General features: G+C 37.3%; 11 protein-coding genes across 11 annotated transcripts; 5 read left to right on the top strand and 6 right to left on the bottom strand.

The window, feature by feature from the left end:
- Positions 1-17: 17 nt before the first annotated feature.
- C9374_000491 (uncharacterized protein) lies at positions 18-3,635 on the bottom strand (the record flags this gene model as incomplete). Its single annotated transcript, XM_044694601.1, has 2 exons — positions 18-3,140; positions 3,192-3,635. 2 exons carry the CDS (start codon positions 3,633-3,635, stop codon positions 18-20), a joined length of 3,567 nt encoding a protein of 1,188 aa, XP_044552319.1.
- Positions 3,636-3,873: 238 nt separating this feature from the next.
- C9374_000490 (uncharacterized protein) lies at positions 3,874-5,302 on the top strand (the record flags this gene model as incomplete). Its single annotated transcript, XM_044694590.1, has 2 exons — positions 3,874-4,840; positions 4,908-5,302. The coding sequence occupies 2 exons, from the start codon at positions 3,874-3,876 to the stop codon at positions 5,300-5,302; spliced, it is 1,362 nt and encodes a 453-aa protein (XP_044552318.1).
- Positions 5,303-5,622: 320 nt separating this feature from the next.
- Positions 5,623-8,436, top strand: C9374_000489 (uncharacterized protein; the record flags this gene model as incomplete). Its single annotated transcript, XM_044694578.1, has 4 exons — positions 5,623-6,090; positions 6,159-6,645; positions 6,692-7,547; positions 7,647-8,436. The coding sequence occupies 4 exons, from the start codon at positions 5,623-5,625 to the stop codon at positions 8,434-8,436; spliced, it is 2,601 nt and encodes an 866-aa protein (XP_044552317.1).
- A 511-nt stretch (positions 8,437-8,947) lies between these two features.
- Positions 8,948-11,394, top strand: C9374_000488 (uncharacterized protein; the record flags this gene model as incomplete). The annotated part of the gene is made up of 3 exons (XM_044694567.1): positions 8,948-9,226; positions 9,277-9,438; positions 9,502-11,394. 3 exons carry the CDS (start codon positions 8,948-8,950, stop codon positions 11,392-11,394), a joined length of 2,334 nt encoding a protein of 777 aa, XP_044552316.1.
- A 211-nt stretch (positions 11,395-11,605) lies between these two features.
- C9374_000487 (uncharacterized protein) lies at positions 11,606-12,898 on the bottom strand (the record flags this gene model as incomplete). Its single annotated transcript, XM_044694556.1, has 1 exon — positions 11,606-12,898. The coding sequence occupies one exon, from the start codon at positions 12,896-12,898 to the stop codon at positions 11,606-11,608; it is 1,293 nt and encodes a 430-aa protein (XP_044552315.1).
- A 574-nt stretch (positions 12,899-13,472) lies between these two features.
- C9374_000486 (uncharacterized protein) lies at positions 13,473-13,976 on the top strand (the record flags this gene model as incomplete). Its single annotated transcript, XM_044694545.1, has 1 exon — positions 13,473-13,976. The coding sequence occupies one exon, from the start codon at positions 13,473-13,475 to the stop codon at positions 13,974-13,976; it is 504 nt and encodes a 167-aa protein (XP_044552314.1).
- Positions 13,977-14,196: 220 nt separating this feature from the next.
- C9374_000485 (uncharacterized protein) lies at positions 14,197-15,405 on the bottom strand (the record flags this gene model as incomplete). Its single annotated transcript, XM_044694534.1, has 1 exon — positions 14,197-15,405. One exon carries the CDS (start codon positions 15,403-15,405, stop codon positions 14,197-14,199), a length of 1,209 nt encoding a protein of 402 aa, XP_044552313.1.
- A 288-nt stretch (positions 15,406-15,693) lies between these two features.
- C9374_000484 (uncharacterized protein) lies at positions 15,694-16,065 on the bottom strand (the record flags this gene model as incomplete). Its single annotated transcript, XM_044694523.1, has 1 exon — positions 15,694-16,065. One exon carries the CDS (start codon positions 16,063-16,065, stop codon positions 15,694-15,696), a length of 372 nt encoding a protein of 123 aa, XP_044552312.1.
- A 421-nt stretch (positions 16,066-16,486) lies between these two features.
- Positions 16,487-17,662, bottom strand: C9374_000483 (uncharacterized protein; the record flags this gene model as incomplete). Its single annotated transcript, XM_044694512.1, has 2 exons — positions 16,487-16,952; positions 17,007-17,662. 2 exons carry the CDS (start codon positions 17,660-17,662, stop codon positions 16,487-16,489), a joined length of 1,122 nt encoding a protein of 373 aa, XP_044552311.1.
- A 306-nt stretch (positions 17,663-17,968) lies between these two features.
- Positions 17,969-18,445, top strand: C9374_000482 (uncharacterized protein; the record flags this gene model as incomplete). The annotated part of the gene is made up of 1 exon (XM_044694501.1): positions 17,969-18,445. The coding sequence occupies one exon, from the start codon at positions 17,969-17,971 to the stop codon at positions 18,443-18,445; it is 477 nt and encodes a 158-aa protein (XP_044552310.1).
- A 209-nt stretch (positions 18,446-18,654) lies between these two features.
- On the bottom strand, positions 18,655-21,793 carry C9374_000481 (uncharacterized protein; the record flags this gene model as incomplete). The annotated part of the gene is made up of 3 exons (XM_044694490.1): positions 18,655-21,331; positions 21,387-21,608; positions 21,711-21,793. 3 exons carry the CDS (start codon positions 21,791-21,793, stop codon positions 18,655-18,657), a joined length of 2,982 nt encoding a protein of 993 aa, XP_044552309.1.
- Positions 21,794-22,484: the final 691 nt, after the last annotated feature.

The raw sequence follows: 22,484 nt of genomic DNA, 5'->3' as shown, positions 1-22,484 counted from the left end.
AACCTTTATGAACCAAGTCAAGGTTGCATGTCCATGAGTTGTTGGATGGTGCAGTTGTCTAATACATAAGTTAATAATCGAAATAATGGATTATCTATAGAAGAGCCTGGAGATACAAAGTGCTTTGATTGTTCAATTATGCTAGATCCAGCAGAAATATGTACAGCAGCAGGACTGCCAAACAAGAATTTGACAGGTTCAGAAGTTTGGGAAAGTAGGATTGGCAAATCAATGTAGTCATCTTGGATATAGACTCTCACAAAGAAACGTATAGTACCGCTCTCTTTTTCGACCAGTCTATCACTGGAAGCGACAGCATTGGCAAACACTTTTGGAACACGCAATTCACCATAGGACTTGCTATCATCATGCAAATGGCTTGTACTAAAAGCGTGAAAAGGGTATGGTACGAAAAACACAAAATCAATCCTGTCCTTCAATGCCTGCCATGTTTGAACAAAATCTTTCAATAAAGCTGGTGGTGAGAATAAAATCTGAATAAAGGAATTAGAGTAAAATGATCCTAACAAATGAACTCCACTGTAAATTGCAGCGTTGAGATAACATTTTGAAAAGGCATCTTTTAAAAACTCTTCTTCAGCTTCGTTAAGAACTGAACCTGATTTTGAGGTTATTTTGCTGATCTTGAGCTCATAATCCTTGCAGTCAAGAGTGTAATTATAGTGTGGAGCCTGGTGATGTTGAAATTCAATAGTAGCTTTCATATTTTCAAGGACCTTTGGTAAAACAACATATCTCTTCAACTTGAATATTGCTTGATCAAGATCATCACCATACGATTGTGTTGTTAATTGGAATAATTCTCTAGTAGTGTCATGAACTTGAATTTCCTTAATTTCAATAATGCTAGTAGGATTGCATGTAACCATGAACTCTCTATTGTAAGCCTTGTCAGAAATTGTTTGTTGATAAATCACTTTAAATTCCGCGACGCTTCTTGGAATTATATACCAAGCTGTTGGATTTCTATCACTTAAAAGCTGTTTCAGCTTATTCAGAGGTAGAACAAATTTGAGTAAAAGTTGTGTCAACTTGAACATTGATTCTCCATATGGATCATTACGAACAGATTTGTTTAGATAATCATCTAGCTCGTATTCAAATCTGTTGGTTGGATGTAAAACTAATCTAAATTTTTTCTCTGACCACTTGATCATGGCCTTATATCCAGATTTTCCGTAATCTAATCGAATTTTAGTGTGGGATGCCCACTCAATGTTGCACGTTTGATTAAGAAGCACTGCAAATTGTGGGTTAGGATCAATTAACTGCAATACGAGGGGATACATCTTATCTACAGAGAGCAAATCTTGATAAAGATCATCAAAAACATTCTTAGAGTTTCTAATAGTGCTGTACTTGAAGGTAAGTCTACCGTTCACATAATTGCTTGAAGCGACGTCTGATGGAATAATCACAGGAAGTGGCTTTCTTTCATAACATGTTGCCACCCATTGTGCATTGTCCACGTCCACCGAAAGTGAAATGTAATCAATGTCAAAATAGCTCAAGCCGCAACTTTCATTTGGTAAAATGATCATTTCATATTCTTGATCTGTTAATTCAAAGGAGAATTTGGATGAGGCCTGAACTTGTCTCAACATGGTGCTGAAAGAAACCTTGTGCTTGGTGGAATTAATCACTTGCTTAATATGTCTAAATGCTACAAGTGTGTTCTGAAATGAGGCGCTTTTCATTCTTTTCACGCGTTTGGAATTAGGTTCACCAATATTTTCATTTTCTTCTTCGTCTGAATTGAGAGAAACGTCCAAGAAGAGAGATGAAGGTACAGAAATATCAATTAGCTTTGGATGTCTTTCGATAATTATTCGGCATGACACTAATGGCTTTGATCTCATATATGCAAATTCAACAGCCTTAATTTGGATAAAAGCCGTACTGATGTTGGGAAACGCAAAGTAGACAGTTTGGTCCAAAGTTCCTGAACCACCTTCAAACAATGTTGGAAATACATCCAACTCTAACAATTGGGCTGCAGATTTGTATGCATAAATGATAGTACGTTTTCTTGCAGTCTCTAGAACATCTGTGATTACTTGAGAAAACTTGACTTTCCTGATATCTATATTGTTAAGACGGAAGAGAATGTCAGAGAAGTCGACATTCACCATTTGATCGTCACATGATAGAGATAGAAGAAAATATCCAGTTTTCCAATCAATGCTTAATCTAAGCATATAGTCTTCAAAGACATTAATACCTAGTTCTGCTTGATTTGTGGATGGATCAGTTATAAGCACAACATTTTCAAATATCCTTTCTATCAAAAGATGAGTACGAATGCAACATAGTCTTTCCACAGTATGAGCATATATGCATTCCGTTATTGTTTGGCTTAGATTAATCTTTGACATATTAATTTGTGGTGAGAAATTCAATTTCAATTTTGGTTGATAATCAAAAATAATTTGTTTTGATCTGTCCACAAATATTCTAATCTCATTTCTAGCACTCTTCTCTTTAAGTAGGGTTGATTTTTCGTCTGCAACTCCAGGTTCGGTTGATGTATATTTTTCCATAAAAGTTATCATGGGTGGAGCCTTGATCCAATATTTGATTGACAATGAAAGATCTTCATCAATATTGTCATTAAACGTATCACAACTAATAACATCATTTCCCCATCGTAGCTGTTTTGCTTGTTTTGTAAGAATATCCATTGCTATCCTTACAACCACTGCATGAATAGTATTGTAAAGATCAACCATACAAGAGACACCTGTATCAGATTCATCAAGAAAATAAAGTCTTTTTTGCAACACAGGAACAAGTTTTCCATGAACAAGCTCATCATATAAAGGACTCACAGTAACTCCAACCTCGTTCACAAGCAAATCCAAATAAATAATTTGCCAAAAATATTTGACATCATCCGAACCTCCACTCAAGTCTTGTTTGTGGTTTAATGTCATGATAATAGAAAACTCATTCTCAGCAATGAGATTCACTTGCCCATTCTCCAGCTTATTTACAAACATATTTGGTGGTATTGTACATTGCAATAATTTCATGCGAATAAGATCTGTTAGTTTGGAAACAGCCTTTTCTTTGTCTTTTACAGTAAAATCCTCATGTATATTTTGTAAATTTCCTCGAAACTGAATTGAATAATGAACGTTCATGTGTACTACATCATTATTAACACATACCTGTTGCATAATGTTCGGAAGTCTTGGGTATGTTCCAGTCGTTAGCACATCAATAGCAGTAGGAAGATCAAATACTGGTTCAATCAAGCTTGCAACTTTTTTAGATGTGAAAAACAATGTAAAGGCAGCCAAATCGAACGCGTTTGCTTTCATTTCCATTGATGATGCCACCTGGTTCAATTTATCCAGAGTCTTCTTTGATTTCTTTGACCATCTCAACAATACAAGCAATCGGATGAACCTCTCCCGAGTCTCTTGAAAGTATTGATACAAAATTTGCTTTTTCATTAAAGCTTCCCTGTCCGATGATTCCCGAGTCGATTGATCATTAGCCTCCATTCCTTTCTTTATTTCTACCACACATCTTTTCAATTCATCATGTGATTGCTTCACCAAGTGATGGATGAGCGTGAGAAAGGAAAAAGTAGGCTGGGGAGGCTCCATTTTTTTTCAAAACAAGAATTGTTATTCTTCAGCAGCCTCTGAGTATTGAATTCAATGAACAGATGATGTGGTATTTGTGTATCACGAATGACAGTACTTTTGTGAGGTTATTTCTATATACCAGTTTTCAATGGAATTACTACCATGATAATCTCCAACATGAAAAATTTTTGTAGACACAAATCACAGTTTGCCAGAACAACATCATTGATTTTAAAAAACGATCATCGGTGATGAAATGTTTTCCTTCAACATGTTAACATCATGTTTCAATTCCGTGTTCCCAACGAGGCAAATCACCAACATCACCAACATTACAAATAACAAATTCAAATCAAAACCAATTCGGCAATCACCCTCCACACTCAAGAACAAAGTACAAAAAGTACAAATTTCAAACATCATTCATAGCAAAAACACTCGTGCGAAAGGATGTTGCTTTCTTCGTGACGGAAGAATAGCCACTGCTTTTTATAAAGGATTTGCAACCATACAAGAGCTAGACGAAGGAACAATGAAAGAAATTATTGAATTGGCTCCTGAAGGTTATCCACTGAGATGTGTGAAATTTATTGAGAGAATTAATTGTTTGGTTGCTGGATCAGATTCATGTCTCATTTACGTGTATGATTGCCAAAAACAGTTGATTGTAAAGGAATTGAATTCACATTTAGATTATTTGAGATGTCTTGAAGTTCATCCAACACTTCCCTACTTGATTTCATGCTCCGACGATCAAACTATTCGAGTTTTCAATTGGGAAAATGATTGGAAGTCAGAAATTATTTTGACAGGACATTCGCATTATGTCATGAGGATTTGTTTAAATCCACACAACCCAAATATTTTGGCATCCTGTTCTTTGGATCACACAGTCAGAATTTGGGAGATTGATTTTCCGAAACAATATGAGATATTCACACAAGAGAAAACCACTACTTCAAGTAATTTTGTTTCCACTTTGAAGAATATTTTCAATCTGAGCAGTCCAATTCAAACATTGGAAGGATTTCAATATGGAGTAGATTGTGTAGATTTTTATAGGGGACGCGATCCTGCGAAAATGAACTGGTTAATAGCATGCTCTGATGACAAAACATTGAGAATATTTAATTGGAAGACTGCTGAATGTATTATGACATTTCCAGATATTCACACACATAACATCTCATCATGCATCTTTGAAAACGATTTAATAATTTCTGGTACGTCAGTGATTTCATTGCTTGGTTGACTTTACTTGGTGTGTTTACATTGAACATTCATTCATAGGCGGAGAAGATTCAATAGTTAACATTATTAGTGTTGACAATTTTAAAGTTTTACACTCATTTTCCACTAAATCGTTCGGTCGAGTTTGGTCGTTAGAAATTGACAAGTACTGCCAGAGTGTTTATTGTAATAGGTCCATTGACGAAGAAGAGCCATTTACGTTAGCAATTTGTTGCGATGAAGGATTGGTGTTGCTGAAAGTTCAAAAAACAATGACAGTTTCTTACAAAATTGTGTTAACTCATGCACTTGAGCAGCTCTCTGACATTGATATTATTACAACAACAAGTTTTGATGACGATGAAGAAATTGCTGCAATACATCATCGTACAGAAATACCAGCATCATCATCATCATTAGAAAATAATAGCGATGAATATTCATATAACCAATAATGGTGAGCATTCCTCAATTACCCATGGCTACCCATTGAGAGCAGAGATTTATATAAATCTTGTTCCGTGAGCGCGTAGTCGAAGTTAATTTTCTGGAGATATATACAGCAGACTCGAATACAGAGGCATGCTCGAATTCGCGTTTCAACGAGTTTGTCCTACACCTATCCTTAACCAATGTCATTAAGGCTCAACGCCTATAGAAACACCGCAATTAAGGGCGCCATGGGGTTACCTTTACCCCAAAACAGAAGTAACAACCACAAACAGCCCTTGTGTATTGGCCATTTTCAACCACCATATGCCAACTACAAAAACAAATGACCCGAGTTGTTCCTCAAACTTTAACTCCAGATAACGCCGTAGACGATTCGATGGTGGTTCACGTGGCACCTCAGCAACAACACCGAATGAATGAATATAGAGATGATGCCAGTGCAGCGGAAAGATCATGTACAGCCTCCTCGATCGTATCCTCACCTGATAGCCTCTCTCCATTCTCCTTTTTAAAATCCATCAAGTTCTGTCTCATGATGCTCATCTCCTCTCTCATAGTGCTTACTGTTGTATTGTTATCTGCAACATGGCTATCAGCTTTTGGACCTTCATTGGTGAGCCTGGGACATGCTGACAGAGACCATGAAGCGAACAAGATTATTGAGTTTGTAAAACAAACCATGGGACAGATTGCTCTCTCCTCTCGAGATATTCAGCAGCAATTAATCGGGGATCATTTTGATCCGTACTCGGGAGAAATTGTAGAGAAGAAAATGTACAGTGCTTACAAGGTAAGTGATTTAAACAAGCTCAACAGTTTTCTTAAATGACTCTTCAATGATTGATGCATTCCGAACAGTCTGCTCAAAAGAATCATGGAGGAGTTGTTATTTCAAGCTATATTGGAGATGTTGAAAATTATTGCTTTGGGATTATCACGTGGACAAACAGTGCTGCTTTATTCAACATCACAAGACAAAACCAAAAAATTTACTATTGTGAATCTCCTCTGTCAACAAACATCGAATGTAAGCGGAAACAAAACCCAGACGAAGTTGCTGGTTTCTTCGATTTGAGCAACTTGATCGAACTTTGTAACAAGTACCCTGGACAGCAAGCGTTTTCAAACAGTTACGCAGACCCGGCCATGGGCATGTACACTTTTGTTTCTCTTGTCAACTGTGTTCCAAAGACGAATAATTCTTTATCAGCAAATTTTACCTACTATTATGGAAATGATTTGACCACAGGGTCTATTTCAGAGTTTTTGAAAAGGAGTGCAGCCTCAGTGCAAGGTCAAGCCCGCAGTTTTATCATAGAAACATCAACCGATTTGTTGATTGCACGTATGTAATTCATATTTATAATTTTTTGCTGAATGAGATGTTTTAGTCGATAGGTATGACAACATTAAGATAACAGAATGGAGCCCAAAGGATGGCAGTTTAATTCGAAAAACATTTAACGATGTTGACGACTCTGATATAGTCTACTTTTCAAAAACTGCGCTTTCCTCTCTAAACCTTAACAGTTTCTCTCAAATTACTTGTAACACTTTGACAGTGGCTCAAGACTCACAATTCTACATTGTGATTTACCGCCTTTGTAGCGATACACACCTTGACTGGGTAATTGTTTTAACTGTGCCTCAATGGGTATACATGAAGCCTATTGCCATAGCTGTTATTGTTGCTGTGGGAGTGTCTATTATTATTATTGTACTTGGAGTCATTTTGGCAGTGTTTTTCTCGCTGAAAGTCTCGGCTCCAATTTACAACTTAATTGAATTGTTTGAAAGAGTTTCAGACATGCAACTGGATGACTTGGAAGTTTCAAAAAGTATCTTTTTTGAAATACATGCACTTCAAAAGCAATTTTCGTTACTAATCAAACGAATGAAACTATACCGTAGTTTTATTCCATCACATTTATTGGCTGATGTCGAAAAGAGCTTACAAGATGATGTAGAAGGTCCTCCTGTAGCATCACAGCCGTCTCAAAGCAATCTAGTGGAGAAACAATCGTCAACTCGTTTGTTTTCGGTAGTTAGAAGTGCTTCAACAGGAAAACCACACTCTTTCGGTAAGAAAAATAGTTCTAGAAAGAAGATTCAAAACACAAAAGAGGGAAACCACAAATTCTCATTGTACTTGGAAACCAAGTATGTCACGTTGGTTATGCTATTATTGGATGGATTAAATGAATGGCTTCACACCAGTACCCCTCATGAAACTGTATCTTTATTGAGGTAAGTTAACATGATGTTCCTTCCAAAGAAGTGACACAATGTACTGTTGAATATTATATGACAATGGTTTTATGTGGAATTTTATTCTATTGGAAATAGTGATATTTTCGACCAAATCAACAGTGTTAGCAGAGCATCTGGAGCCAATCAGATTTCTTCCTTAGAAAACGAGTCCCTTTTACTTGCTTTTAATGCAACCTCCAGTCAACCCAGCCACGAACAGAAAGCAGCCTCCTTTTCTCATACACTGCTGGAAAAATTAATGAATCTAAAAACATCAAAGTGGAGGTCAAAAGAATACGTGCAGAGAAGACCAGAACTGGTGACGATGATGAATTTTCGATTTGCAATTCACTCTACTGAATGCTGGCTTGGAAACATTGGAACAGCCAAGACCAAGGTATTCACTTTGCTTTGCAGCGGAAAGACCAATCTAAGCATCATGGGTGAGGTTTCGAAAAAGATGGATATCCCAATCGTTTGCTCTGAAAATGTGAACCGAGCTTGTTTGAAACTGTACAAATCAAGATATGTGGACACTAAGAATTTTATTGAGGATACAGATATTAGGCAGTATAGACCAAAAACTTTTGGAGCTAGTTATCAACAAATGGAAGAATCATTCTGTCCAGAACAGCCTACTCACTTGTTTCAACTTGGACTTTCTCTACAAACCTCTGATGATGAGTGGATGTATGAAATGGCCGAAAATGAGAAAAAGGAAGAATGGAACTTGTACAATAAGGCATGCAACTTTTTCATGGAAAACAACGTATCTCAAGCCCTGCCTCTTTTCGAAGAATATTTGAGAAGCAATCCAAACGATAGACCTACCAAGAATTTAATTCAACTCTGTAAGAGAGGAATCCAAGACGTGATAATGGAATGAGGAAGTTGTTTTTTCATGGTCATCATTGTTTCACTTTTTGGTTATTGTTGATTGAATGCGTTGTCAGCTAGCCGTTTTGATTTCGAATTAAAAAATTTCCAACGCACATTCGATCATCACAGAGCCTCCGAGAGTTTGTGGATAAGTGTTGTTGTTGTGAACACACGTGTTGCGAATCACAACACTCTCCCATCATAAATCATCCTCTTATTTGTGTAGCAAGAAGGTGCCTTGTTGTTATCAAACCCGTAACTTGCGAATCAGAATTTTATTATTGTTGGATATCATCACCATCACCAATAATAATTTCTATTTCGGTTTAACGGTTGAAAACACATAACACGGTGCTACCATTGATACTATTGTCATTATTCAAATATTATCATTGGTTTTTGATTGCTCTCTGTTATCCACACACCCACTCCACAACATTTCTCACTTTTAGAGCCTACTACAATCATTAACAAGGTGAAATTGGAAAGCATCAAATCCGAACCATTATAACACCAACATGTACAAACTAAAAGAGAAGGATATCCGAAAACGAAAGCAAGATGAAATCAATCAAGGAGGAAGTCCCAAGACAAACGGAAGCAACACTCTTCAAATCAATACATCAAACCTCCAGCCACAAACACCCACAGAAACAACTCCAACCAGTACTGTAAGTGGGTCTTTCACTCCGACACTCTCCACATTGTCATCTTCAATGCCTACCTTCGGCTCACCATCCAACGATCTTCCAATCTCTCCTCCTACCAAAAAAACTAAATTTTCAGATCAGGAAATTGTATGTTCTTTGCATTTGGTGATACAAGTATAACATTTAATCTATTTTAGCATGATTTAAAACTTGTGAACGAGCAACGAAAGCGACTTTTATTGAAAAATAAGGAGCTGACAAGGTTGAACGATCAGTATCACAAAGAAGCTGCAGAATCTGCAAGACAACGTGATATTGCTCATTCAAACATGGCTAGACTTTTAAGACAATTTAATCATGTAAGTGTCCGAGAAAGATGTTGTGAAATTAATGGATAAATGAATTATTTTCAAAAATTCAAGATGATCGAGGATGTAACGTTACAACTCTCTAGATTACCTGCAGTTCCAAACGGGAGGGTAGGTGAAGATGTTTTTGCTAAAGTTTATGACACAAGTGTGGATGAAGAATCTATAAATCAATTGTTTGAACGGTTTAGATCGATACTATCGCGAATAGTACATGCAATTGATGTTTTGAAGGAAGAAAAATCAACCAACAATGAAAAGCAGCTGGAAGAAGGGCTTCGAAAACTAAACTCACAGTACAGAGAAATGAAAGATGACTATAACGCCTTGAATGAACGATTACAACAATCTGAACAATTAATAACGACTCTCAAACAGCAAGTTGAAGATAAGGAAGAAGATTTAAAAAGCACCAAAAACAAAATAGAGAAGCTTTCCTATGAGAAAGAAGAATTATTAACATCCACTCCTTTAGCTACCCCAATTTCCCCTTTTACATCTCCAACGAAAATTTTCCCCTCAACTAGTTTTGATAATTTACCACAAGACGATACTAAGCTGCTTATTGCTCAAAGAGAGGAAGAAATTAACGAATACGTTCAAAGATACAGCAGAGCCAATGCGCTGAATGAGGAACTCAAAGCTAAAGTTGAAGAGCTTGAATCTAAGATTAAAAATTTAACATTAGAGATTGATTTTTACAAGGACTCTCTCCAGAAAGAGAAGTTAAGATTGGAAGCACATTACGAGAAGTATAATGCTGAAGTAGAGAGAAACAAATTGAATCTCAAGAATTTAGAAGATACCTACAATAGTTTCAAGGAAAAGATGAAACAAGACTTTGTAGAAGTTAAAAACGAAAACAAACAACTCAAAGATACCATAGAGAAGCTTAATAGGGAAAAATCAGAAAATTCTCTACTAAAACAAAACGAACAGCTTCTCCAAAAGAAGAAGGAACAAGTTGAAAAATACAACAAGTTAAAGTATCGATATGAAAAGGCTAAACAAGCTGCAGAAGAGGCCAAAGTTTATAAACAAGATAAGGAAGAAATTATTCGACAGCTGAACATGTACAAGAAGCGAAATGAGGAATTGGCAAAGCAAATTTCATCTGAAGCATCCAAAGAAAGCGCCTCTACTTCAGAAGGAGCTAGCAAAGAAAGCACTTCAACCTCGGAAGAAGATCCATCGTTTTTGAAGTCAGAAATTATCAAATGGAAAGAGCAAAGTGAAATGTTTGAGGCTTCACTGAACGACACTATTCAAGCCTATGAAAAGCTTCAACAAGAAAAGGATGAAGTGACTAAAAGGGTTGACCGAGCTGAAGAGCAACGATTAGAATCCATGAAAGAGAAGGCAAAAATGGAAAAAATCATGGAATCTGTCAAGGATGATTTGAAAAAGATTTCAGAAACCTGTACTGAGCTTGAGCGAGCAAAGAAGCAACAGGAGGAAAGGATTCAGTCGTTAGCCCTTGAAAAATCAGCGCTGAGCGAGTTTATAGAAAAACAAAAACTGGAAGAGATTATATATAGGAAAACGTTGGATCAACAACGACAGGTTCTAGATCATTACAAATTGGCAGTACCTTCTCTGCACTCCGAAATAGAGCTTCTGAAAACCAAAAATACACAACTGATACAGGACTTGGAGAAGAAAGAAAATGAATGTAACAAACAATCTCTTGCCATAAAGAGGCTAAACGAAGAGAAACAACGAAAGAAAGAGGCCGAAATCGCAAGCGCTAGTACAGATGATTATTTCAAGAGAAAGATTACTTGCACACAATGTAATGACAGAGAAGTGGATCATGTCATTTGCAGGTGTTTCCATACTTTTTGCAAGGAGTGTGTCAACTTGAATATCAAAACAAGAAACAGGAAATGTCCAAAATGTGGCGTTCGTTATGATCAAAATGATGTCAAACAGTTTTACCTCAATTAAATTATTTTACTTAATGTACCATGACAGAAACGAACATTTGAGCTCAGTCCACCACACTTTCCGGAATGTTTAACGAATTACCGGTCGTTATTCCTACTCCGCTCAACAGGACGTGATGCCAATTAACACCAGAGCTCACCCTTACGTCACGCTTTTGTGACTGGTTGTAAGCCAACTTAAACAAAGTCCAATGATGATTGTTGCCTCGTTACTAATATTTTCTTTTGTACTGAGAAGTTTTTCCTCCTCGTTTGGCTCGCTGTCCTGAGTTTGCTTGCTTTTTGCTCTTTTTTTCAAGCAACTCTTTTAACAGTGGCGTGATAATGGGCTCATCACTCTTTTTGTCGTAATAGGCTGAAGATCCAACGCCACCCAGAGCCAAAGGAACGTTCGTAGACGACTTTTTGCTTGAAGAGCTTCCTTCAGAATGGCTATCTCCTGCATCAAGACCTAGTCCACTGGTAGTTGAGCTGTTATCTAGACTGAGCGGTTGAAGAGTAAGCTCTTTTGGTTGCTTCAACTGTTCCAAAAATTTCAAATAGTGTTCATCCTTGAATATCGTGCCATCTCTTGGATCTTTCTTTTTTGGTTTTGGTACCATTTGAAGAGGACAATATTCCATAGTCATTGTAGTCTCTCTCCAAATAGAAGAATTGGTTGTAGAGCTGCTAGTATTTGGTAGTGAAGGCGTGGCATCTTCATCCTCGTCGTCTTTGTTCAATGGTACCGATTGAAGAGTTGAAATTTGTGATGAATTTTTGGTCAATTCCATAAATTCATTTCTAAATTGATGTAATAAATTAACAGTTGCAAAGTTTAAATAAGCAATGCTTGGAAAGACTTGTGTGGTAGTTTTGTAGCCACAATGAAAATCGCTCCAATTAATTTTCTTTGGGTCATAAATAATTTTCGTTCCCGAAATGCTCGAATTATCACCACTAGTCGTTGTCTTCTCCACTAGAAAAGATCGAGGCACACATTTACCAATAAAATCCTCTTCCGTGAAATTGTATGGAATATTCCGAATGATTGTCTTTGTTTTGTTTTTGACAAGACTTCCATAATGTTGCTCATTGCTATTGCTAACATGACTTTGAGATATTGAAGCAGCTGCTGTATTACTGTTGGTCGCTGAGGCTTTCGGATGTTGTGCCTTCTTGTTGCCTTGTTTTTTCTGTGGCTGTGCTGTAGTACTACCTGATCCTGTTGTTGTGCTAACCTCAGCTGATGAAGTAGAAGGCTTATTACTTTTACTCAATGTTGTTGTTGACGATGGAGAGGTTGGTGGTGAAGACACAGCTGGTACATTTGTATTCATCGGAGGAGATGTAGTATGGATTGATGATGATTCGGAATTTGATGTCGTATGAACCGGTGAGGTAACACTTGATTCATTATTATTATCACTGGATGATGACCCACTCTCCTGCGACGATGGTACAGATGCTGTATTAGACGTCTTTTTCACCCACAACACGGGCTGAGGGCCAAACTTTCCACTCATTTTTTTTTGTAAGCGAGCGACGGAGAAATTTCGAATGGTGATCAAGATTGAATTCTTTATGATGATGATGAACATGAATAATAAATGTATTTAAGTTTCTTTCATTATCTCTCACTGATACTCTATATTCTTCTAGTTTACAGTTGGTCATGAAGGTCATAAGTTGTCAAGAGTGAGATTCTGTAAGGAGAGAGTTTGAAAACTCTAGGTTGTTGAATTACTACTACTGGAGTGAGAGTGAGAGCGTAAACGTAAAATTGGTGTTCAATTACAATGAATACAGTCCTTAGAATCCAAATTGGAATCGATGTCATTGTTCTCTACAGCATTTCGAAATTAAGTATCGCACAAGCATTCTACTTTTATTCATCTCATTAAATTCTTATGGCATTGTAATCTCCAAATGACATGTCATTTTCGAACCAAACTTCACAAGTCGAATCGTTCCAGAGTGTGTATCGGAAAGGGTTGTCGCTCTTTCGACATCTCATTCCAAAATCCAATAAAAGCATGTCTTGAAAATATCATGGCCCTCCCCATTCTTGACATTTTAAAAAACATCTCTACACCTCAAATGGCCAAACGTTTCTCTGCTTTTTCTGTACATCTTTCATTAGTGTTTTGTTTCTTCCTATTCGCCATGACCCTTAACACTGTTCATGCTCAACAATGTCTAAACAAAAAGAACGCTCCTTTCTCTCCTACTCCATGTTCTAATTGTAATTTCTGTTCAGGTTTGGGAAGTTCTCCTTCTTGCTGCACTTTGGCTGATGATGTTCGTATTAAAGACAGTGTTTCAATTTTCGATATTGTTGGGGGAGCTTGTGTTGATGTAGCGAAAGAGATGGCATGCTCCTTGTGTGATCCTAAAAATCAAAAATATATTGACACAACGACCATGGAAGTTAAACTTTGTAAAAGTGCTTGTGTGAAATTGGCTGACACATGTAAAACTGGAGCAGCACGATTGTGTGATGCCTTACCAACTACGGATTGTTGGAGTGCTGCAACCAGCGGTCTTCAAGTCGTGTGGTCGTTGTCTGTGTTGTTGATTTGTGTCATTACATTTTTGATGTAAAAGAAGTAAACTTTTGAAATTTCGTTCATACGTCCATTTGAACTCTTTTTTACAAGATAGTCGTGATGCCTCCACAATCAAAGAGCCCAAAATTTCGAATCGAAACAAGTTGAATACTAGCCGTCTAATTCGCATTAAGATGAACTAATGTCTCTCCACGAATATCACAGTTCAGACAACTATGTTAAATCTTTTATTATGGACCCATGTTGTTTGAATGTTAAACATGTGAGATGGACGATGAAGTGGACACACATCGATTATCTTCATCATCGTCCTCTTCCTGTACTACATCTTCACGAGTACCACTATTCCTATTCGAAACTTGAACAGGTGTCATTATTTCTCTCTCACTACTCAACGTTGAACTCACTTCACTCTCCTTCTCTTCTAGAATTTTCAACACCTTTCCTCTAACAAAATATAACACATACCATGACAGTCGAACCATGACAAGGACCAACACAATTTTCACAATTTCTCCAGGAAGGAATGGAACGAGACCCTTCTTGATACTTACTGAGAGACCAAGATTTGGAGTTCCATACGCAAGCCATAAACATCCAAAGACAAAGGTCACACAATTGGAGAGAGCCAACATTAAAAGATTCATCAAGATAGTTCTGTCAGATGCCAAACGAGAACAACAAAATCCACAAACCAAAGCACTGAATACAAATCCAATTAAAAAACCACTCGAAGAAGATTCAAACAATACTTGTACTCCAGAACTCTGATTCGAAAACCATGGAATTTGTAACACACTTCCACAAAAGAGATATAACATGACAGACAGTGGAGCGAGAATGAAACCAGTTAAGGAGCCAAGCCATAAAACTGCAAAAGTTTGACCAGTGATTGGAACAGTGCTGACGGAAGGAGGAAGAGTAATTGAGATTTGAGCACAAATGCCCATGATGCAACTTCCAATGAGAAGGACCAAAATGCTGGAAAGTATGGGAAGTAAAATCTTGCGAGTCATCCATATGACAGCTGGCATTTCAGCAAGAGCCATCAATTTGCGAAAAAGAGAATTTGTAGTCCCTCTTTGTTTCATGTTGAGATAGATAATCTTAACAACGGAACCCACAAGAGAAAAGTAAGCCTCCATAAAGCAAGGATACCAAGTAGGATTCAAAATGACTTGAGTGGTGACAGTTGCCTCATTGGGTGGATGGTTGTTGATCGTTTGAATGCCATCATCTTGTGCATTAGTGACCACATCTGTCGTTGCAGCAGCAAGACTATGTTGTCTTCTGTTTCTGAGTAAAGACGAATCAGGATTGCTTCTTGCTGAAGAAAGAACGACGAGATTTTGATTTTTCACATGATAAGCAAGTCTACTTTCAATTTCACGAGTCAATTCATCCAGAGTGTTGGAGTGAGAATTGAAAGATTCTCCCAATGGTGTCAGTACTGTGAATTGCATGTTAGGATTTTTTCTTTGAATCGGTGTGCCAAATGTCTTTTCCAATCACATATTCTGATTTTTCGAGATCATCGGTCTCCTAAATTCTGCAACTTCAAATACAAATTGACCGAGACGACACCCCGATAACGCACATGAGAATGTCCTTGAAAGAGTCCAAATTCATTCATTGAATTTTACAATTAACAGTGTAAACTATCATTTGAAATTAAAATATTAATTTACAATATTATTTGGTAATTAAACTATTTACAAAATCCAATAATGTTTTCATCTGTGTGGCACATTCTACTCTCCATATAGAATATCTCTATATTTTTCTCTGTATTGTCCTAAAAACTTTTCTCTCAAATAAGGACAAGTCACTTTTACTTTCCATCCGTGTTGTTTGGCATAATCAAAGCAAGCCTTTGCAAACGGCATTGCAACTCCTTTGCCACGACACGAGTCGGGAATTTCAATATGATAAAACTCGTGTACAACAAACGAAAACTTCTTTCCGAATTCATCCTCTCCCATGGTTTGGCCATGGACATGAACCTTCTTCTTGTCAAATTCTAAAATAGCCTTGCTTGAAGATTGTAAATTTCCATCGCCAACAACACATGAAAATTGATTCTCTCCGATTTGAAGATGCTCCGAGAAGTAAGCTTCCGACATTTTTGTTTCTTGTTGCCGATCAATGGATGTCTTGTTCGAGGAGGATGAATGAAAATATTGTTGTTGAAAACTATGATTATTGATGCCGATCGTCTTTGAGAGTAGAGAAGAGTTGAGAGGAGTGTAACAGTGGTACCAGAAGAAACTACTGTTTGTGCTTTTACCGACACAAAGTACCAAGTGGTTTTTTGGATAGGTTATCAGCGGCGTAACAGAAGAGGCAAAGCACAATTTTTTCATGGTTGTCTGCTCTATTATTCTATCCTTCGTTATTGAAGAGATATTAATAATATGGCGCTATGTGGCACTCACTACTTTTCCAAGGTTATCGAATTGTAGAACAACGGTGCATTCATGTTGTCAAAATTAAAAAAAGCTTTTCGACACTCGGTCGAATCATGGAGAGTTGAATCTCTGATTATTACTTGAAAATCAGAACTCGATTGCTAAATGAATCACAGACCAATAACTCCCCAGTCAATTCGTTCAAGCATATGCCTGTAACAGCAGAAAGTTGGCTCGTTGTTATGCCTCCGAAAGACTTGAGAAACGAGCCATCTTTCTCGAAGATTTGAATTTTATAATTGTCAGACACGATTATGTGTTTTGCAGCCTTATCAAAAACCAATGTAAAAGGATGATCGAATTCTCCATTCAGTTGACCATACTTTCCAAACGATTTAATACATTGCCAGTCATCTCGAGCGTCATTCATGCGAAATATTTGAATTTTGTGAGAAGGGTCTAATTCACTAATAATGATATCTCCGTCATCACTAAAATCAATTCCATAGGGAGACTGAACCGTCATACTTTGAACTAGCTCTCCTGTTTTTACATTCAAAATTTTCATGTTATGCTCATCCCAGTCACAAATATATACATGGCTTATTCATTAAACTCGTATTTTTGGGCCTCCCAACTACTCCAAGTCAACCTACCTTTTAGAGCTCAATAAAACTATTCCTTGGGGAGAAACGAAAGCTTGAGAAGTCCAAATGCTTTTGCATGTCTCCATATTTCTAGATTTTTCTAACAAGTCATTCAAATCATATTTGAAGACACCAAATTTTTCGCATCCGAATATTAGAGCGTCGTTGTTTTTTCCATCATAATTTTCTTCCACACATAAAAATAGTGGGTACTTAGAAGGACTAGGAATAGATGCTCGCAATTCTTTGGTGTGTATGTCAAAAACCTGAATTCTAGAATTAAGTGAATCACTAATTAAAATACATGAACGAGAATAGGATATTTTTACGTCAAAGGGGCAATTAAACAGATGTGAATCATTGCCTGACACTCCAGCTTTTCCAAATGTATGTACGAGTTCAAAATTGGTGGAAAATGGTTTTGCTTTTCGCTTCACTATTCCCATCTTTTGGGTCAATTTTCTGATCAGCTCATGAGCGTCATCCATAATTTCGTCGTCTCCGATTGGCTGCTGATTGGGCAATAAATAAATTAAAATAATTTTGACACCATATGTCGCTTCATCCAGCTCATTATCAATAAATGGTTCCTTCCAACAATTATTTTCGTGATCCGAATGGCTTCGTTGCGAGAAGGTTGATCCGTCAATTGCAGCATTCATCATTTTTTGTTTTTGATTTTCTTGTTTTCAACAACGGATCGTGCATTATTAAAAAGAGATCTAACTCTTCTCTATATGAAGCTTGTTTAAACACAAGAACAAGCATCACTCAAACACGAGTATAAGGATTTAAAATTGAAGAGCGAAGCTTGTTGGAAGGCTTGCTTATCCACTCCAGCCACCATTATGGGTTAATTTTTTTCGTTTACAACAACACGGAAGAAGAATTGTTTTTTGCAATCATGAACTATTGATCTTGGTTCCACAAGTGAAATCGTCCTTCAAGGATCAATCAACCAGTGAAAGCAAATGCTGAAACAATTATTTGTTCAAAAAATAACCTCAAGTCCGAATGCAATGGGCAATTCTTTCGGTTCACCACCATCCACAACACAATTACAACCAAAAAACTATTGGACCACTCCGAGATGGTGGTTTCGAAGAATGACTGAAAAAGTATTGGATAAACGTCGAACAGAAGCACATTCTGTTTCCGAACTTCGAGTTTCGGACCAAGAAATGGACATGATGATGAAAAAATTGAGAAGTAAAACCTATTTGACTCCGTCCATGGGTGGTAAATATCTTGGTTTGGCAATGATTTCGCTTTTTGTTGTGTGTGCAGTTTTTACAACTTTGGATTTTCGAAGATATGAAGAATATATTGCTGCTCTAAAACTGGAGAACTCAGCCAAAGCTAGTGGTAAACTTGAACGGTTAACGGCTGACACGCATCAAAATAGTCAGCATCAAAGACCAAGATCGCCACAAGACTTTAGAAGATGATTTCTTGGGGATGATGTTTCGAACTTTTTTAACAGGACATGGCAAGTTAAGGCTTTTGAAAACAACACTCCACTGCACACACAAATGGATTTGATTCTTCGAAATGCTAAGGAGATTGAATAAATAGTGAAGATTTCCAAGTAATGGATCTGCAACTGAAAATAAATATTGACCTAGACTTTTCTTTCAAAATTTGATGATCGTGTTTACTATGATATATCTAATATGGGCGTCGAAGACGGTGACAAAATCGTATTGGTTGGCGACGATGTAGTGGAAGATGCTCCTTGATCCACAGATGGGTCACTAAAACTTCTATTCATTCTCTGTTCAAGAACTGCAGCATTGGTAGAAAATGTTGTTGATTTCTTGAGACCTCCTCCCTGAGTGACGCTGGGCAGCTTTGGTGTCTCGGATGACTGTTTCAAAGGTGATATGATGGTCTTGTTGGATGCTGAATTGTTTTCAGAAGATTTTGTTGAGTTTGTGGAGCCTTGGTTCGATTGTTGTTGCGGAGATTGAGAGGCGGCTGACGGGCTTGAATTGTTGGAGCTCGATATCTGAGCTAAGTGGTGGTGCTGCTGCTGTATTGGCCCATATGAATTTGACGAGTTCGTAATGCTCAAATTCTCTAAATTCTTGCTAATAAGGGAGCTAAGGTCTGAGTCTTGGAAGGTCGCAGTTTGTTTCGACTCTATCTTGTTGTTGGTATTGCCAATCTTTTGAGAGGCTATGTTATTGGTCGTTGTCGATGGCACTTTACACGGATAGGGTATTGAGTTTGGTGTTGTGATGCTTGTTGGTTTTCCTTGTGATGATGGCATGCTTGGTTGGCTTGTTGTCGTCTGAATACTTGTACTACTGATTTTGAAAGTATTGGCAGATGTTTGCTTCAAGTTGTTTACAATGGTTGTTGCTGTTATAACGGATGATCCTTCATTGTTTGTCTTTACCACCTCTGCCAGCTTGTCTTGCATGTCAAAAATTAACTTATCTCCGATATTTGTCATGCAATGTGGATTTACAATTAATGAATCCTTGTGAATGCTTGCTGCACTACCATTCTCAGGACTACCAATGGTCATTTTCATACTCTCGGGTGCAATGCCATACTTTTTCAAAAGTTCCAATTTTTCTCTCTTGTGCTTTGCGTTCAAACTCATCACTTCTTCAAAGTGCTTTTGAGTCAAGGCTTCCCATTGCATCTCAAATTCTTCTGGAAGTTTCGAATTGGTTGTTGGTTTGGAACTTGTTGGGCTTGTACGAATGGCCTTTCCATTTGATTGAGTTTGTTGAGAAGGATTACTTTGTGTTGTGTTACCTGGCTGGCCTCTCAATAATGGAGACGACCGTTGCTCATTGGTTGGTGAATCCTTTTTCTTTGTAATGTCAGCAACTTTCTTGGTCTCTATCGTTAGATTACTCTTGTCATGCTTTGCTACCTCTCCTTGAGTAGGAGTTGCTGGTGAATTTGTGCTTATTGGTTGAGGGTTTGGTTTAGACACTGATTGACTAATGTTGGTAAGAGGTTTGGTTGAAGTCGAATTTGGTTGTTGTGGTTTTACATTTGTTTGAGGATTGGCAGAGACAGGTGTTTGAGTTGGTTGCTTGATGCTATTCGTGCCGCTCGAATTGGCTGGATTTTGTTGTGCCAACTGAGAAAATGCGTTTGGAGAAAGGAAGTTAATTTCTGTGCTCTTTGGTGATGATGCTTGTTGTTGTTTCTTGGTGTCAGATTGTATTGGTACTACTGATGTAGTTTCCTTAGTTAAATTATTGGTAATTACTGGGCCATTGAATGGTGAAATTGGAGCGGGGCTTGCAAGGTTAATAATTTCCATTTCCTTCACTGGGGTTGATTTTGTGTCATTCGACTTCATAGGAGTGCTTGGAGAGTCAATAAGAATTAAATTATCAACATGGGTAGTTGAAGAGGTGGAAGCTGAAATGTTGGTGTTTGTGTCTTTGGACAACTCCGAGACAGATGATATCGATCCTGATGTTTCTGAATTGGAGGGTGATGTTGTACTGTCTGCACTTGCTTTTGTTGTCAAAAATTTTAGCTTTGCTTTTGTCAAACATTCTGCCAATGCTGTCGAAATGGAATCAACAAATGACTCTGTCAGGGAGAGTTCATTGACCATTTCTCTGGCGACATCTCTGGGTGTATCCTTTCGTAAATTGAATGGAAATTTGATTTCCTTATACTTCTTACTTCCTTCTATCTTAATATATAATTTGGTGTTTACAGAGTACTTGTCATTTGTGGAGTCATTTCCAAGAACCACTCTGACATCCTCTAATTCTTCATCAGATTCGTCACTAACATCATTGCTCTCTTCTTCATGCCCAAAGTAAAATACAGTGTCATTATTTCTATTATCTGTCATGAAAGGATGTTCCATCAATTCTGCAGCACTCGGCCGTATATCTTTATGGCAAATGCACAAGTTAATAAATTCCTTGACATCATGATCTTTGACTTTTTCAATACCCTCAGGTTTAACGCCTGATGTAACTCTTCTGTATACTTGAGCAATGCTGTTACATTCGCAATATGGATATTCACCAGTAACCATTTCCAAAACACACAAGCCAAATGCATAAATATCTACTTTTTCATTATAACATTCTTCATATAATTCTGGTGCCATAAATTCTGGCGTTCCATTCACAGAAGTAGCAAATTTTTTATCTTTCATGCTCACAGACAGACCCAAATCTCCAATTTTCACTTCACCTCTGCTGCCATTCATGAAAATATTGTCACATTTTAGATCTCTGTGAATTATTGATATCGAGTGTAAATATTTCAAACCCTCAAGAATTTGTTTACACCACTTTTTGATGTTTCTAAGTCTCACTTTTTTAGAATTGCGAATGAAACTTTAAGTAACAATGATGAAATTGACATGATCAAAACAATGATATCTGTACTTACTCTTTGAGTGTACCAGAGCTCATCAACTCAGTGATAAATATCAAATATTCACCGTCATCAGTTTCCCATGAGTCATAAATTTCCATGATGGATGGGTGTTTCACCTGTCCAAGAATTGAAATTTCCTGCAACATTTTCTTCTTTTGAGATAGAGCAACACCAGTGAGTTTGATTTGGTTCCATGCAACTTCAATACCCTCCTCAGTATCATAGGCACGGTAACTACAAAGGTTTTAATCAAAAGATGATGATGATGAAATTTGAGGATTTTAATATATTCCGTGATGATTAGATGGATTTTATGATCACCCAATAATAACTTACACCGTTTTGAAGGCACCAGAGCCTAAAAGTTCTTTCTTTGAATATCTTCCCTTTGGGTCGGTTTTAATTTCCTTTGACGACATGATGATGATAATGCTACGAAAGAAATAAAATTAATAATGATGATATGCCGAACAACAAGTTTGTTCGAAATGATGATGATAAATTCCTTGTAATCAGTAAAGACAGTTTTTCCACTAGTTTGATACGTAAACAGAAAGCAATGTGATGATGATTGGACTCCAAGCCAAGAAATACGCAACCAAATTGAATCGCTCTTGCAACGAAGGATTATGGATATCAGACGTGGATAACAATGGTACTCTCTCCGAGAAGAATGATGAGAATGTTTGAGTGAATCGGAATATTCCAGTTTGTTGCTGCCTTGCCCAACGCTGATTATCAACAACACGAAGAGAGTAGATTGTGGTTGTGGTGCTTGATATCAAATCACAAATATCGATGATTATGTGCTCCACAATCAAAGGCTTTTTCAAAGAGCAAGCCGTACAGCTGCAGCAGGGTTGTGGTTTTTGAAGAAATTTCAACTCTCACAACGCAGCCCACAGTAATATCAACAATTAATGATGGCGGTTTTTTTCGCTCGTTAATCTTGCAAGAGGCAACTGCCTGCTCTTTTAGAGAGCACACACTGAAAATAACAATGTGACTCGAAGCAGATGCGATTCGTGTTGTGTTGGACGAGTTTTCTCGAGAAAGAGACGAATAAGAAAAGGAGAATGAGTTCTGTTGGTCATCAATGACAAAATTCAT

Source organism: Naegleria lovaniensis (genome assembly GCF_003324165.1).
Source record: "Naegleria lovaniensis strain ATCC 30569 chromosome Unknown tig010, whole genome shotgun sequence".
NCBI lineage: Eukaryota > Heterolobosea > Eutetramitea > Acrasida > Naegleriidae > Naegleria > Naegleria lovaniensis.
This window is presented reverse-complemented; position numbering and strand designations above follow the sequence as displayed.